At 33.0% G+C, this 17,188-nt stretch overlaps 2 protein-coding genes across 2 annotated transcripts; one reads left to right on the forward strand and one right to left on the reverse strand.

The window, feature by feature from the left end:
* Positions 1–3,016: 3,016 nt before the first annotated feature.
* LOC132555514 (uncharacterized) lies at positions 3,017–6,046 on the reverse strand. Its single transcript, XM_060219863.1, has 2 exons — positions 5,705–6,046; positions 3,017–3,958 (listed from the first exon to the last, which is right to left on the reverse strand). Exons 1-2 carry the CDS (start codon positions 6,002–6,004, stop codon positions 3,857–3,859), a joined length of 402 nt encoding a protein of 133 aa, XP_060075846.1. The 5' UTR covers positions 6,005–6,046; the 3' UTR covers positions 3,017–3,856.
* Positions 6,047–10,089: 4,043 nt separating this feature from the next.
* LOC132555523 (ADP-ribosylation factor-like protein 15) lies at positions 10,090–15,767 on the forward strand. The gene is made up of 5 exons (XM_060219871.1): positions 10,090–10,143; positions 11,594–11,738; positions 13,263–13,322; positions 14,670–14,878; positions 15,588–15,767. The coding sequence occupies exons 1-5, from the start codon at positions 10,090–10,092 to the stop codon at positions 15,765–15,767; spliced, it is 648 nt and encodes a 215-aa protein (XP_060075854.1).
* Positions 15,768–17,188: the final 1,421 nt, after the last annotated feature.

Consider the following 17,188-nt stretch of genomic DNA (forward strand, 5'->3'; position numbering starts at 1 on the left):
TTGTCCATCCGTCCGTGAACAAAAACTGTATTGTTTTTCTGGAGATATATTGAAAGTATATTTTCAATCTTCACGTGCATCATTCGAGTCTGATTATGAAACAAAATGGCCTTTGAGAGACCATTCCGGATGTTGACAGTTGAAGTTTGTTATCTTGTTTCTCAAATTGTTATCTTTGTTAGATTTATAGTATCCCGTGTGAAAAAGGAGACTGTCGCCTTTTCTCGTGATTCTAACACAGTTTTCAGAAACACTTTACAGCGTCTCTACATGTTCAACTCATTTTTTTTTAGAAAAAAAAGCCGTGTTTAACTTAATTCAGTCGATACCATCTGTGGGCTTCAAACAATCCATTACTTAAATGGAATTTAGGATTCCAGGATTACGAAGTATGCTTCACTCCAGTACCGAACGACCGTGTTTCACATACACATGTAGCCGGCGAATCAATATCACTGTGTTTTATCTAAACATCACGCGTAAATATAAAAACACTGAGATTGTTGATCATATATCAATCATCATATTCTAAATTGTTAGGTTAAACCAAGGGAATACAAGTTCACATTTAACACAACACAGTATTGATTCAACATCAATTTGATAGTTGAAATAGAAAGCGTCCCGTTAAAAAAACTTTGTTCAAATCAATGTATATATCCTTTTTAATTTTTCGTGTAGGAAAACTTGTTTTTAGCACATAATTGAAATTGTTACAGGATGAATTATTATCGTTCATTTTCAATATGTGCCCGTTAGCTTCCCAATATTTCAGGGTTTAAAATACAGCGTTAAAAATTCAAAACACTGATGGGATATTTCCTTTCAAAGTTATATAATCTAACCAAGCAAAACACGATTTTCAGAAATCGGGGACATTTCTCGGTGTTGTTGATATGTATATATGTAGAATTGGCCGACTGGTTTACACTAAAAGGCACAAAATATGTTCTTTTGGCAAATCAAATTTCGTGTTATATACATCTAATTAATTATGGTAATGATGATGATAATTACACTCATGTATATTAAACAGGGGTCGAACATATATTTTTTTTTACCTTCATGGAATTACTCTGTTGCAACACAGATGTAACCGAATATCTTTCACAGCGCCATGAAGGTTGAAAATGACTTTCAATTCGTTTGAAACGAACCGATGAGATTTAAAAGCATCATAAAATTAAGAAATTGACTTTAATTCCAGGGATGTATTATATTTTACAATCCAATTCATTCTAAATTGTTAAAAAAATTGCAACACCTTTTCAATCTGATACATAACCGAGGGCTGATGCAATGCGTCCGTTGATTATGAGATCATGTACCAATGGTACACAATGCCCATATATAGAATTGAAGTATTTTTGTATCATTAATCAGCGCTGTGCAGATTTAACCAAGAGGCCCAGAGGGCCTGTATCGCTCACCTGGATCTTTATGACCAACAGTACTATATCTGTGTATATAACACATGTGACCCCTGTGACCTTTACTATGGGTTCTTTTCGCAAATTTTCTTGGACTTCATAAAAGGAACACACTGGCCAAATATAACGATTCTAGGCTTTTCGATATTTCAGATGAAATTGTTTAAACGTGTCGACACATTTGACCCCTGTGACATTGAAGATTGGTTAAGGTCATTTCTTTTTGCAAGCTTTGTAGGACACCATAAAAGGAACATAGTAGCATGATATAACGATTCTAGGCCTTCCAGTATTTGGGGAGTTGTTTAAAGGTTTTAACACATTTGACCTCTACGACCTTGAATATGGGTCAAGGTCATTTCTTTTTGCAAGCTTTGTTGGGCTTCATCAAAGGAACCTTCCAGCCAAATATGATAACTCTACACCTTTCGGTATTTTGGAAGAAGTCAGTTTAAAGGTTTTAACACATTTGACCTCTTTGACCTTGAATATGGATCAAGGTCGTTTAAAGGTTTTAACACATTTGACTTTTGTGGCCTTGAATATGGGTCAAGGTTATTTTTTTCACAAACTTTGTTGGGCTTCATCAAAGGAACCTTCCAGCCAAATATAATAACTTTACGCCTTTCGGTGTTTCAGAAGAAGTTGTTTAAATGAAAAGTTGACAGATGCAGGACGGACAGATGATGGACGCCATGCTATGGCATAACCTCACTTGGCCCTTTGGGCCAGGTGTATTGTTACATCCTGATTTATTGAAGAGAGGGCTTAAAATATTTGATATATTAACCAGCACAAATTCTTCTTGCTTAAATTTTGGAAGCAAATTAAATATACTTGAACCACACTCCACTTTTGATTAGAAATGAGAACACATATATGATTTTGCAAGGCGGTGTTCATCAATTCAGTCTCTTCAGGTCATTCAACATAATTTTTCGGCAAAGTGAAACAAATCACATACACACCACTATCACCACCTCACACTCGCACAAATGCAAAAAAAAACAAAAAACAAAAACGAAAGCCATAATACTTTACCTAGTGGAAAAAAACCCACAAGCACACCATGACACACACATTTGAAAAAAAAACTCCACTCACACCATTACACACACCCTATTGGGGTCATGCCCTTTTTCATCGCAAACTTGATGTGGCTTCCCATGGGGATGCTTTGCGCCAAGTTTGTTCAAAATCCATTCAGTGGTTCTTGAGATGAAGTCAAATATGTGAAAAGTTAACGACGCACGGCGCACGACGACACACAAATCATGATGGCTCAGGTGACCTAAAAACAACACAAACACCCTGACCCACACAAATGAAAAAAAAAAAACTACACACACACACACACCCTAACACACACAAATGAAAAAAAACAACACACACCCTTACATACCCAAATGGAAAAACAACACATACACACCCTGACACACACAAATGAAAAAAAACAACACACACCCTTACACACACAAACGAGAAAAAAACAACACAAACACACCCTGACACACACAAACGAGAAAAAAACAACACAAACACACACCCTGACACACACAATTGAAAAAATAAGATCAACAAGTAAATTGAAAGCCATAATACTTTACTCAGATTTGAAAATGGATAAAATAATAGAGTTCCTTTACTACCAGAAATGTCAATACACAATTTATATTTCACTAGTGAATGTACAATGGAATCAGAAACATCAGAAATTCAATACAACCAAGAATTCATTTGATACACCTCTAGCCTTTTTTGGAAGGATTATTTTTTCTGAGAGCGAGAACAAACATAAAAAGGATGTAAACCTGCAAAATTTACATCATTTGAAGAATACAGTTTGGATTAGATAGTGACTAGACAAGCATATGTTAAAACCTTTTGTAACATCACGTACAGTAATGTGATAAATTCATGAGTTAATACACAGTCAACCAATTACTCTGCATAAGGATGTTCAACCTACATTATATTTAGCTATGACTGAAGTTACATAGATATATTGTTTAGTTAATTTAACTTCTTTTCAGGAGACAACCAATAAAGTTAAATATTCATCTTTGGTATAATTAGTCTTATTGATGTATGTTTTGAGTAAAACAATCAAACATTTATAGAAAGGAAATAACATACAGTAATACAAATGTACAATATACTTATAAGCCAGGATATACAAGGACATATATAACTAAAAAAACAATTCAAAATAGTAAATACTTATATAATATACTTGATGACAGTAATATGTGAGTATTTACAGTTATTTTGCTTTGTAAATACAAAAGAAACCATTTTTCTGAAGAGGACAACACAAAGTCAATATTTTCAATCATGATTTTTTTTCTGTATATATGTATTGGAACTTTTTCAAGAGGAATCCTCACAGTAAGACATTGGACAATGTATGTGACCGTGCCATGTGATTACTTTTGGTTTAAAAGCTCTGCCACTTTTCCATTTTTAACCCCAATAACTGTGTCATCGCCTCCTCCATAGAACTTTCCGTTGATAAAAACTCTAGGGACCTGTAAATTGAAATTATTTGAACATGATGACTCTCAAAAAATATACTGTTCATTAACATGAATACTGTTGAAAAAGTCACTTGGAGAGCTAAAAGTTGGTTTACTTTATTTTTTTAAGTCATAAAAATTATCCTTCTTTGGTCACACTTCCAATATATACCAAATACTTGGGTAAGAAAATAATCTACAAGTTACTTATAAATTATTGTGATTTATGCAACATGTATTGTTTGTTTCTTATTCTTGGCACCAAGTTATTATGTAACTTAAATTGGACAATAAAATGCTGAAAGAATCAAATTGTATTCTCTGTCAAAAAATTTACATGTATTCATGAGTGAGTATGTGTGTGTGAGAAAATATCTTTGATAAGTGTAAGTGATATAATATTGTATTTGTGTGTGTGTGTATTTGTGTGTGCGAGTATTTTGTTAAGTGCATGTAAGTTTGCTATGTGAGTGTAAGTGGGTGTGAATGTTGTTGAGTGAGTTTGTGTGCATACATGTGCATGATGATAAAGATGATGATAATGATGCTGCGTGTATATGTGTAAGACATATTCAAGTAAGAGCACACAAGTGTAAGAGTGTGGGCGTATGTTTTTGTGTGGATTCTCTTGTATATTGTGTATTGTGTAATATGTAAAAAATGTCAAAAAATTTTAAAAAATTAAAAAAAAAAAAAAAAAATACATCCATTTTATCACATACAGTTGATGTAATGTGATAAAACAATACGACAAATTTGTTACACAAGCTCTTTTAATACAAATATTGTGTTGTACTGAACAGGGTCGGGGTCAGCTCAGCATTTACTATATATGTATGTATATCAGAATGAACTTCTACTATGCAAAGCATACATTTTAACTAACTGATATTAGATCTATCACAATTCAATTAATCAACAAATTTCGGTACACATGGGACAACAAAGGATAAATGTGCACATAAACATGGGATAGACTGGCCAAAAAACGGACATTGATAGACGTACTTATTCAGATTATATTGTTACAAGCACGTTTACATTCTTTGTACTATAACTGACAATATTAGTTCTACCAGCATGACGAAATAACAGTGTCAAGGGAAATAACTATCGTTCCATATCGTCAACCTGATCCGGCCTCGCATTCCGGATATTCACCTGTGCTATCATAATCAAAGTGTTAGAAGGTTGATTCTACTCAACTTACATATACAGCAATTATATCCTAAGGTATGATAATATAAGCTTATACAAATATTACTGTGTCGCTAATTGCAACATAACGTTGGGTCCTTTTCATTATGTTGATCGACTCCTAAACATATATAAGTCTTTACAATGTTTTGTTGAAATAGGGAGGGGTTTAAAAGATAGCTTGAACTTGCATGTAGATCTATATACAGACTACAGTTTTACGAATCTTCCTTAACTGAAGAAAATCTTTACTGTCTTTCAAAAGTTTTACGAAGTTAAGGGAAAACTTAAATTTAGGGAAATTCCCTTAACTTACGTAATGCTTTCCTATGGGCAATTTTAAGTTAAGAAAATTCCCCAGGTTAGAGTAGATTCATGGAACTGGGACAAACTCTGTATAAGAGTTAGGCAAATTGGTTATTTTAACCAGGGACGTATACGTCCCTGTTTTAACTTGTGACATCATTTTTCAGTTAGCAACGCTGACTCACAATATATATTAAAGTACATTAAAAATTGAAAATTGTAAACAATGATCTAGAGAAAGGTGGGTATACTTACACTTCTTCCGCCAGTTATCTTTCCAAGGATATCTTGCCTGTCGTTCATATCAGGCTTTCCATCTAACTCAATCGCACGGAACTTAATGTTATTTCCTGTCAATGCCCTTTTCGCCTTTATACAGAATGGGCAGGAAGATTTCGAAAACATGACAACTTTATCATCTTTACTTAAGATAATACCTTTGATTTCACGCTCTAAGGGAGACATTTTTGAGTCACTCGACATAGCTCTCGGTACAACTAGACCTCTGTATAATCCTCTCAGACTAAATATTAGCCCTGTTACCGTGGCTCTCATGGAACAGGATGGCCAAAAATCTAATACGTCTAATGGACAAACTACTATATACAAGCGCGTAGGTACCGACAATACTTTATCGCTTATATAAGCCTGATACAATGTATTACCCTTATGGTAGACTTGCGCAAGTCACTTTATACAGGAGAGAAAAACAATAACTAATATCGGTGTAGAGATGCCCACAGTTATTTCCGGCAAAGACCAATTAACACCAAATACGAAGCGTTATCAATATCCGGAATTTGCTTGGTGTGATACACGATATTCCACGTAACATTCACTTGAGAATTACGTATGAATTTAAAGCATATTAGGCAACACATATGTTTAAGCTTTACTGCAAATACAAATGATATTGATGTGATGGGGTTTTTTTGTACTGAAATGAAATGTATCTTTATATTACACAAAATTTTCACACACATTTATATTGACAGTGTGCCCATTCTGACAAATTGTGATATCCCACTTTTTTGTTGATTTTCTTTTTCAATTTTTGGGCTACACTAAATTTGGTTCAATTCCTGGATTATTTGAATCTTGACACAAAGGCATCAGTATTCCTTCGGGATATATATCTTAATTGGCTATTATCCGTTACTACTATGAAAGTGGTTCCATACAAACCAATTTTCTAACAAGGCAAGACGAGAAATATTTCGGTGAAAGAACAAGGAGAATACTCATTGCTGTAGAGTGCCCCGACCTGGAATCGAACACGGGTCTTTGGCTCTACCAGCTGAGCAATAGAAGCATGCTGCGTCAGCTGAGTAACAGAGACAGAAGTTAACAACTGTGTATAAACTAGCCACACCAACCGCTCCTTTTACAATTCAGGTTAGAGGAAAACTTTTCTCTAGGAGTAATTTTTGTATGCATAAAAGCAATGAGCTATGAAGTGAATGTTAAAAGCTATGTTAATTTATTGCCAGTACAGGATCATTTATACGAAGAAAGTTAATTCATTATGACAACAGTTCTAATTTGTATAAAATTTCGAACTTATAGTTATTTAAAAAGTCTTGATCTTCCCAGTGCTTCATTCTAATCTATTTTGAAAGAATTTACTGTCGTGATGACATAACTTGTTCTATGGTGATTTTCTATGACTACGCACATACTAAAATATATTTTTATTATAAACAGTTTATAGTACTGCGACGATAGCCTTTTAGAACGTCCTCTTATCCCCAGTCTATTAGACCATGTCGTTCAAGTGTTAAAAAAACCTCCGGCTCGTTATTTATTGTTTTTTGTTTGTTTTTGTTTTGTTTTTGTTTATATATCAAACACTTCGGTCATATCAATCATAACGCGTTATCACATATATTGCTCGTTACTTTGAATACTTCAGTCGTAACGACAGCATTAATGTTCTATTACTTTTAATTTGAATTCTGTAGTATTGCTATTAGACTTTTCACATTCTCTCCGCTTCTATAGTTTATGACATGAAGGGAAACTCCTCTCCATCCTCCCCAACCTACCATATCCCTTTCTTTTCCACCTCATTCCTAATTAGCCACGTTTTTTCTGAGTTTAGAATGTTTACACCGTGTCGCGTCAAATTTAATGAGTTAGTATCTTGAAGCGGATTAATATAAGTGTCACAACACTTGTTTCCGTATCTAATTCATTTGACATGTTTTGATGGCTCGTGTACAATATTTATATAATGAATGAATTGAATATAGTTTATATCAAAATGAAAAGTTCGCCTCGTTAATGCAAACATAGAACTTGATCTTTTTCAAACTTGTATACTTCTACGTTAATCTTTCGTTATGAAGTTTTTTTTTCGGCTGACATTATGTCTGCTAATGTGGATTGATTTACATTTTGGGAATGTAATTTCAGTAGCTATTTATAACTCCAAGTTGACAGATGGTCAAGGTCATCTTGAAGTATGTTTGCATCAAACATTTCCCTGTATACATCTAAATAATGTTGTGTCATCGCGAAAAGCTAAGCTCCAGACTGCATTGTATAATGTAGGACGGCCCGAGTACCTATCCCTGGGGAACTCCTGAGGACATACCACTCCAAACGGCATAGCAGTATTTTAGCGAGACTCGTTGTTTCCTACTGGAGATGAAGCTGGCCGTCCATTAGATAATTTCCGCGGTAATTCCGTATGACGACACTGTATCGACTGACGCTTTTTGAAAATCATATAAGCAATTAATCCAATTATCTAACTGGATACCTTTTATCTAAAACACTCCGAAGTTGTAATGATGTAAACCTGCCACACCAATTTGGAATACGTTTGGTATAGTTTATAGTATTTTATATATAATTGATGTCAAACTAGCTGACGGTTGATAACTACCATATCCGCGGTTATCTGATCTTGTTTCCAATCATTTTTAATGGAATAGTTTAAAACTTTGCTAATGGTGATCGTTTCGGATGTAATCTTTCCTATCCTAATGATTTTTTTTTAATTTTTCAACTTTACCAGTTCTTAAAGAACCAGGACACGAGTTATAATCGTTGTCGTTTCTTTATGTGAAAGGATTGGGATTTCTATTTTCCCGTCTAGTAGCGTAACAAACACACTTTTAAAACATGATTTTTTTTGTCATTTCGTTCTTTAAGGAAGAGGTTTTTAACCGCTCAGTTCAACTTGCTCTCAGGTTCAGTTTTGCGGCTACTATATCATGAAAATCACCTTTTAATATTCTCGATACATTTTGTAGTTTCCTTACTTTTTTTTCTAATTTTTTAATATTCTGCCTACCAACAGCTTTTTTGGTTTTTTTTTGCAGTAAGGTATTTACATATCTTAGGCTACATTATCATTTCTACTTTGCTTTTTTTGTGTTATTGAAAGAAAAATATTACTAAATCGTCATATTTCCATTACATATAAAGTATTTGTTGTCCTTGTATCAAACTAAAAATATATTTCTAAGTGATTTTATCATATTAATATTGAGATAGAAAAAAAAACAACCCACCAAATCCTTATTTAACAATGCATTTATGTACCATTAGAAAATGATCACTTGAATTCCTATGAATGAGCACTGTAGAAAATAAAACTCATCAACGTCTTCATTTTCACCGTTGATTTGTTTCAGTCATGAAGAAAGTATCATCACGAACGTTTGATGTAATAGAGAATTTTCTCTGTTAGGCCTCATTTATCTGCATAAAGGTTTTTAACTTCGTTTATGTTTGTTTTGGGGGTAAGGAACTCGCGAGCGTCGATGTCATATACAGGACGATGTCCAATGATGATTGAGGAGCTGATGGGTGCTTTTTTTTATAGTGCCATCACATTGAAATGTCATAATCTGGATGCGTTAGAACGATATCCGCCAAGCCACATTATACTAACAAACTAACCAATGGAACCAATTCGGAACTTTTAATTAATTATGCGGACAAGTAAATATCACAACAAAATTCTGACAACTGATTCGCAGATTAATCTAAAGCGCATGTGTATTTAATGTATAAATGTTATATCTTTAACACAACCTCAGTTTTGGTTTGGTTTGTATATGACAAAAATAGTCCAATAAATCCTTGCGATTACTAGTCACTCTGCCCCAGTTCTAATTTCTTAGGCTATCTCTTGTTCAAGGAATTAATCCAAATTTTCGAAAAAAAAATTAGTTATGCCTGTCTTTAAAATAAGTGAGAAACAATGTACCAGCAATCACAGACCTTCATTTGGAGCTTTCTTAATCACTGCAGGAGGTTAAAAAAAGAGTATCTTTTCCCCTACAAAACCTCTTTATTAGATAATTAATTGCTTAGATCGAGTGCTATAATGGCTAAGCTTATAACTAAAAATTGCAAAATTAGTCCTGTCAAAGACATTGTTATTCTATCTTATTTACTAAGATATAGAGACCAGTCAGAATTGATGTCTCAATTGTTCTTTTTTGAAAAACTAATATTAGATGAAAAAGCAATGTTGGACTTGGTTTGCTAATGATATATCCGGTTCGGTGATATATGCTAAACACCGGAAATAGTTTTAGACTCTACTATGTTCACTCTGACGTCATTTCCCGCCATCCGTAAACAAGAACCTGCCAACAAACTGAAAAAGGCATTCTAAGAAAATGTGTGAAAATCTGCTGCTAATATGTGCTGTGTTCAGAATTGCCGTCTACTCGGTGAGAATATGATGCAAATTACATAAGACAAAATGCACTACAACCACGCAAGCAGATAAGAACATGTCCACACATGATTTTTTTTACAGAATTAGTTTCGAACACCTTGTTGATAGTCCGAAAGGTTCGACTCTCTCCGCGATTTTATTTTGTCTTGGAAGCTAACGACTGCGATCTTTGTCAAGATCGAATTTTTTGTATTTGAAATAATAAATTCAATGTCAAATTCACATTGATTACGTTGTTATTGATATTTACATTTTTATTGACTATGCTCATTTTAGAGACAGAACGGATCCAGAGGTGTTCGTTAAAGTTGTATAAGCGCACCCACCGTGGATGCAGTGAATTAAACAATTATTCATGCAACGTACCCGGTTATCTTGGGTTTATTTCATAGTCAAACACGTTTATTTGTCTCACTGACCTTTTCTGACTTAATATTTGCTTTTTAAAGATATTTCTGTGTGTCTTTCTCTCTCTCTCTTTCTCTGTCTCTCTCTATCTCTGTCTCTCTCCACTTCGAGTTAGAAAATCAATGGCAAAGCAATTACCAGCTATACTAGTAACAATCTGTTACCGCCCAGTACTACTCAGTACAGCCTGACACTGTTCAGTTGGTTATGAATTCAGAAAATATTACTGTGCATCTGTTTTCTGGTGACTAAGACTGCAAAGTTTACTGGATTTTGTAATAGTTTACACAGTACCAGGTTAAATGTAATCTTGTACTAGAGTTACAAAATATTGATCATATCACAGCTTTGCACACTTTGTGTACATAGTTAAACTACTTCAAACTGAAAGTTATCTTTCCATGAAACTCTTTAAGATGTGTTTAAAAGCATTTCACTGTTGATAGCAAAAATTCCAGGCCCTTATTTTTTAATTCACTACAGCAGTGCATGCACTTTTAGGTCAAATTATTCTGACAACTATTAATTGTTTGTATCTGCCTCGAGTTGATGAAAGCGAGAACTCAGCCCCTTTGAATATAAAGAGAAATAAGTGCCCAGCATTTAAATGGTAAATGATAATTGTGAATAGAAATGGTCTTTTTTACATGCATGCCACAAACGGAGTAAGATTTTCTATTTAAATGTTGGCCAGATTTGCAAATGGATTCGGTTCTTTAACAGATCCATGTACATGCATATTTTTATTCACTTGGGCGATGACAACATTTCTGTGCATTCAAAGATGATTTATGGAATATATCTTACTAATAATCTTGCAGTTGTTGCTTTTATAAACTATCTGTGTGAAATCAGTGTAAGGTCCAATACTTTTTTCATGCTATTTAATTGTCCAAAAAGGGATGATTGTTTATAATATCTGAGAAAGGAGCAAACATATTTGGAAAGGATATCTATTTAAAAAAAATTTTTGAGTTGTTTTTATATAAGAAAAAAATGTATGGAAACTGTTTAAAATAACTTTATACATGTAGTTCTTCAGGAGACTGTGTGGATTTGGACCTCCACCTGCGAAACCAAACTTTACAGTGTTGTGTCTAGGGTTAGAAGGTTCTGGAAAGAGCTCACTCCTGGCTGTGCTTAGTGGAGAAAAATATGAGGACATACCACCAACTATTGGTAAGACCAAATGCCAAAATTTCAAAGTTTTAATTCATAAGTTTTACAAATTCTAATGTTCTCTTTATATAATCACATGCTTACCTTACTGTTCAGTTATCATCTTTCATCTTAATTTGTCAGTAATTAGAGAATAGATAATTACATAGAATAACAAGGTCTTTCTGAGCATTAGCTCAATGAATTGTTTCGTTGAAAATAAAATATATGTTGGGAGCTTTCTTATTGAAAAACACACATTGCTCTGGCAATCCCCATTGATTGTTGGCAATATTTGATCATTCAAATGTCTCTAAGGAGAAAAGTAGATGTACATTTGGTGCCTAATTGTATCAAATATGAACCATTCACAGATTGCACAAATTTGTGGCTGTTCATTGGTGTAGCATTAGGTGAGGTTTGAATATCTTTAAATCTTTTGAAGTCACTGTCAATAATCATTCCATTTGAAAATAGCTTTTCTTTTTCTTCTATTAATCCTCTTATTGTATTTTTCCATTTTGATTTGGATGTAAATTCTGTAGAATTAAAATTATTCTAAATTTACCAATCCAGATTATATTTTGCTCAAATGGCTACTAAATCTGGAAGTCCAAATTGTCTGTGCTGAGTTCCATCTGTGTATTTGTATAGTCTGCAGATACATTTCTCTTGGCACACTTCTTCACAGTTAATAAGACATTGCAAAAAGTTAACTTTCTTTATGTCTATCTGCATAATAGTTTGTTGAAAAGCAAGAAGGCTCTGAGTATGTCTGAGCATGTAGATGTTTTAAAGTTTAGAATCAATTTCACTGCATAAAGCTGGAAAGTCTCTGATTCTTGTTCAGTTTTGTCTTGTTCGTCCACATTTCACAGCCATATAATACTGTTGGCAGAATGACTTTCTTGTAAATACTTCAATTTTTTATGGATTTTTATGTACATGAACAGAGCCTAATCTCGATATGGCATGAAGCAGTTTTCATCCTTTACAACAAGTTTTCCAAATTTCATATTTCCTACCATTTTTGATATTGAATTAGTTCCCATTGGACATGAGTGATACATATGAAATTTGACACCAATTCTTCCTTTTCGCTTGTCAAAGGCTTGCTAAGGTTTGCTAAGGTGAAAAATTCTTTGTTTTTTTTTTGTCATAAATATATTAATTCACATATCAAATGGAAACTCCTGAAAAATTCTACGTAAAGGATATTTAATACAGCATAGCCATGTGATATTGAATCTACTAAACATGTTTAATATTTAATAATTTGATATGATACAAGTCTACAAGATTTTATTTGTCATAAATTCATAATTATATTCTTAACAACTAGAAGAACATGAGTTTATCTCTCTATATCTATACAGGCCAAACAAATTTTGAGTGTTTAATGAGACATTTTTTTTCTTTGTGCACAATTTGATTTATCGTGTTATGTACATAAAAGTTACAATTGTCTCTATAGTATATTTATGTATGTCATAATGTGACAGATAGTGTGTAGTTTTCTTCATTTTTTTTTTCATCTTTTTTCAGGTTTTAGTATCAAAGCTCTAATGTTTGATGACTGCATTGTTGATGTCAAAGAGCTTGGAGGCGAGTATACACAGATATTTGTGTCAAATGTTCTGACTAAACTCCCATGAATATATTATAAATTTTATAATTTCATTAAATTTACATCAGTGTGGAATGAGTCCTTATTTCATTTGCTTTGGTTATGACTTGTTTCAGCCCGGTAAGTAATTATGTATACCCTAGTTAGCAAATGCTACACTCTTTTCAGGGTTTGAATTTTTCTGCTCGTGTAAATGGCTTTTATTCACCTATTTTTTTACCTATTGCACCTCATTCTAGCCCTCTGATACAATTTTTATTATCATTATTATATTTATTATATTCTTAATGGCCTGTCAACTCATAAAATGTCTTATTAAGGCCATCAACTGGTGAAAGACACACACAGTGATGAAAAAGGAAATAACATCAAACAAAAGAAGAGATAAAAGACAATTGCTAAAAGTCTTACATTGTTATACAATCAGGAGATAAAATAGTAAGTCATATCCTATAATATAGACCAACATCTTTCAGATAAGATAGAATTTTTACAAATCTGAACAGTTTAAAAAAAGTCTTTAGATTTGTAACATTATGATAAAAAATTTCTCAAGTATACAGAAGGTCAAAGAAGTCCCTTGAAAATTATTTAATGGTGACCTCTGACACAAGTTGACTGTACAGCTATGAGGCTAAGTGTTTTCATTTATAACTATCAAAACCTATACATGTAATTATATCGTAAGAGCACTATTGAAATTTTGGCAAGTAATACAAACTTAGGGATAGGTGTATTTGGTGATTGCTTCCAATTTCAAGATTGTTATAATAGGCCTACCAAAGTGCTTTATCACTAACAACATTGTCTCATTTCAGAAATGCAATTGACGTGACCTGCCATCATCTCTTATGAGAATGGCTATTACTAGAAACAAAACACAAAATTATGTACAGAAATGAGGTGGTTGATGTTTTGTAAGATAAAATTCTGTTGCAAAACACTTTTATGTTTACTGATCATTACATAATAAACAATTATATATATATATTAAAAATCTTATCTTAAGAGCCAAGTCAGAATGATATTGCCCTGTAGTCAAGCATAACATTCATTATCATGAAATTCATGGACATATAATTCCCGAAATGAGAAGTAGGTTACATTGATTGTACTAGAATTCTTTGACTACTCTGTGTTTCTCTCAATGATATTTAACTTGCCCCAATATATTATGGAATGCTAATTGCAAACATTATTGAGGAATGTGAAGAAACTTTAGTATGTTGTGCAAAATATGAAAATAGTACTTCATCCATTAATGTTTCAATTGCAGAAATTTTTTAGTGGACTTGAAAAAAAAGTAATTTTCTGTTTGGGTGTAGGTCGTGAATCTGTTCGTCCGTATTGGGACCGATATTATGCAGGAGCCCAAGGAATCATATTTGTGGTGGATAGCACTTCATCTGATGAGAACCTAAAGCTAGCCAGTAATGAGTTACACAAAGCACTGGGTGATCCTGTCCTGGATGATCTCCCTTTGTTAGTGTTGTGCAGTTACCAGGATAAACAAAATGCAAAGTCTCCCACTCAGGTAAATACAACTAATTCTCTATTTTGACATTTTGTATATCTTAGGAAGCTTGAGGAAAAAACTGTTCTGTGCTGGTGTCTTTATATCTCAAGGCAAGACACTTTACCAAAATTGTTCTGAATGACATGCAACAGGCCTTCAGTATGTTGTTCAGTGAAGTAACCATCAGTTAGTTCAAGTAAACACTGCCTCAGACTGACTGATAAACATAAAACCAGCAAACAAACTGTTCTCAAAGAACTTTTCAAAAAATGAAAATTTGAAAGAAATTAGGTACATGGATCTGTATGTCCTGTTCCATGATACATTATAGGGGATATCAACATGAATCAATGGCATTTTTAGCTCTGTTCTTCTAAGAACTTCCAGTTCAGTATGTGATGGTATCATTATTTTTTTCTTCTTAAAATTGTTAAAATTTGCTGTAAAGAAAGTATTTGTCAGTTTTTCCCTGGTAAATGCAAGGATCTTAAAGAGAAGCTTGTTATTATGTTTGTGCCCTTGACATTTAGGGAGGGCATATAGCGGTAGTCTTGTTCATCTCTTCTGTTGCTTCATGTCATGAATTTGTGTCATATCTAAGCATCAACTTTTACACTGATTAGGTTCTTGTTTACATAGGGGTGGTTTAGTAAATGAGTATTTTACACATGATAGATAATTTACATACTTAATTTGTATTGAGAGTGACTTCCCTTTACTTCTGCAGATTCAAGAAATTCTTGAAGTGAACCTGGAGGACGGTCATAGGCCTTGGACTATACATGGCTGTAGTATTCAGGATAGGGAGAGTATCAAAGAGAGCTTTGAAAAATTCAATGAATTCCTTTTACATCCAAGTCATTCCAAATCAAATAATTCAGCTAACAATGATTTCAGCAGATTGTGAAGAAAACTTTATTTTTATCATATATAATACCTGTATCATTTAATATGTTTGTTTGTCACTAGATTTGTTGTATACTTCAGTGTTGTGTGTCTGATATTCCCTCTTTGCAAAATACAAATCTCATTCCAGATCAGATGGAATTTTTTCTCAGTATCAAAGGTTAATATCAGTATTTTTCATATTATTTGTTGTTTTAATTTCATCAGTAATTGAGGAATTGTTGGATTAAAAAGAATACTAAGTTAGATTAGTGAAACAAAAATAAAGCAGAAATACATAACTAAAATGGAGAAATAAAATCCATTCACATTACAAGAAGCTTCATCGAGTATACACTGCAAGTATCCATAACACTATGGCATTAAGAATACATATATGGAATATATAGTCAATGTATTAAAATATAAACTGCATTTTGGCAATGGCAAAGACAGCCATAAGCTGGCCACCTCCATCATTATGTCCTAAACTTTGATATAACATATCTTTTCAGACACTGATCATGTTTTCTATACTGCAACATACAAAAACAGACAGAAAATTCAGACTACTGTGTATCAAAACTTCAATATATGTGTGAAATCCACATGTACCCAGTGTTGATGTTATGCTGAATTAACAAGGTGACATACACTCAACTCTGGAAAGGTAGTTCCAAGTTTCAACTGATATGTATGATAGAAATTTCAGAATTGATCTTTCCTATAGGTATTCAAACGGTAACTTATGAAAATATTATGATGAACTGTTGCTTGTGCTTAAATGCAGCTGTTTCTCTCAGTGCCAAATTCAACGAAAAGATATGTGGCAGGTGTGTTCCACCAGAGACAGCATCGGTTGCAGAATTTGTTTCTTGCAAATAGGGAATACTGTACATTTATTTGTCATATACAAGTGTTGTTTATAGCTGCAGAAATCAGATCTCAAAGAATAGAATTGACATTTGATTGAGAGTTTTTGTAGTTATGTTTCATATGTTGTATACTTTTATAAGAAAAAAATGTAAGTATTTTTAAAATATTGCATTCAATATTTAATATAATTTTATACAATTTTATCATATTATTGTCTGAATTCTGTATCACTACATAAGGGTTATCTCTGGTCAAAATATTGAGTGGATTTATAGTCACTTTATACGGGGAAACATTTGCCAAGGGTATTGTTTTGATCCTCAGATAAAATTGCTCATTTTTTGTCATTGTTAAATTTATCCATGCATCTCAGTTGTAGTATCAATTACTTAACCACATTTTATTTTCGCTCTAATGGCAAATTTTTTGAAGTGGACAAAAGTTTCTCTGATAAAATACATAATGTAAAATGTAGTATTTGTTTTAGTTGATTGGAATTTGACGTTTAAAAAAATTAAACCTGAAACAGTTGTGATTTGTTTTAGTTAAATTTGAAGTGAGATTTAA

The sequence above is a fragment of the Ylistrum balloti genome, unplaced genomic scaffold, assembly GCF_031769215.1.
Source record: "Ylistrum balloti isolate Yb309-2 unplaced genomic scaffold, AGI_CSIRO_Ybal_v1 Utg370502, whole genome shotgun sequence".
Taxonomy (NCBI): domain Eukaryota; kingdom Metazoa; phylum Mollusca; class Bivalvia; order Pectinida; family Pectinidae; genus Ylistrum; species Ylistrum balloti.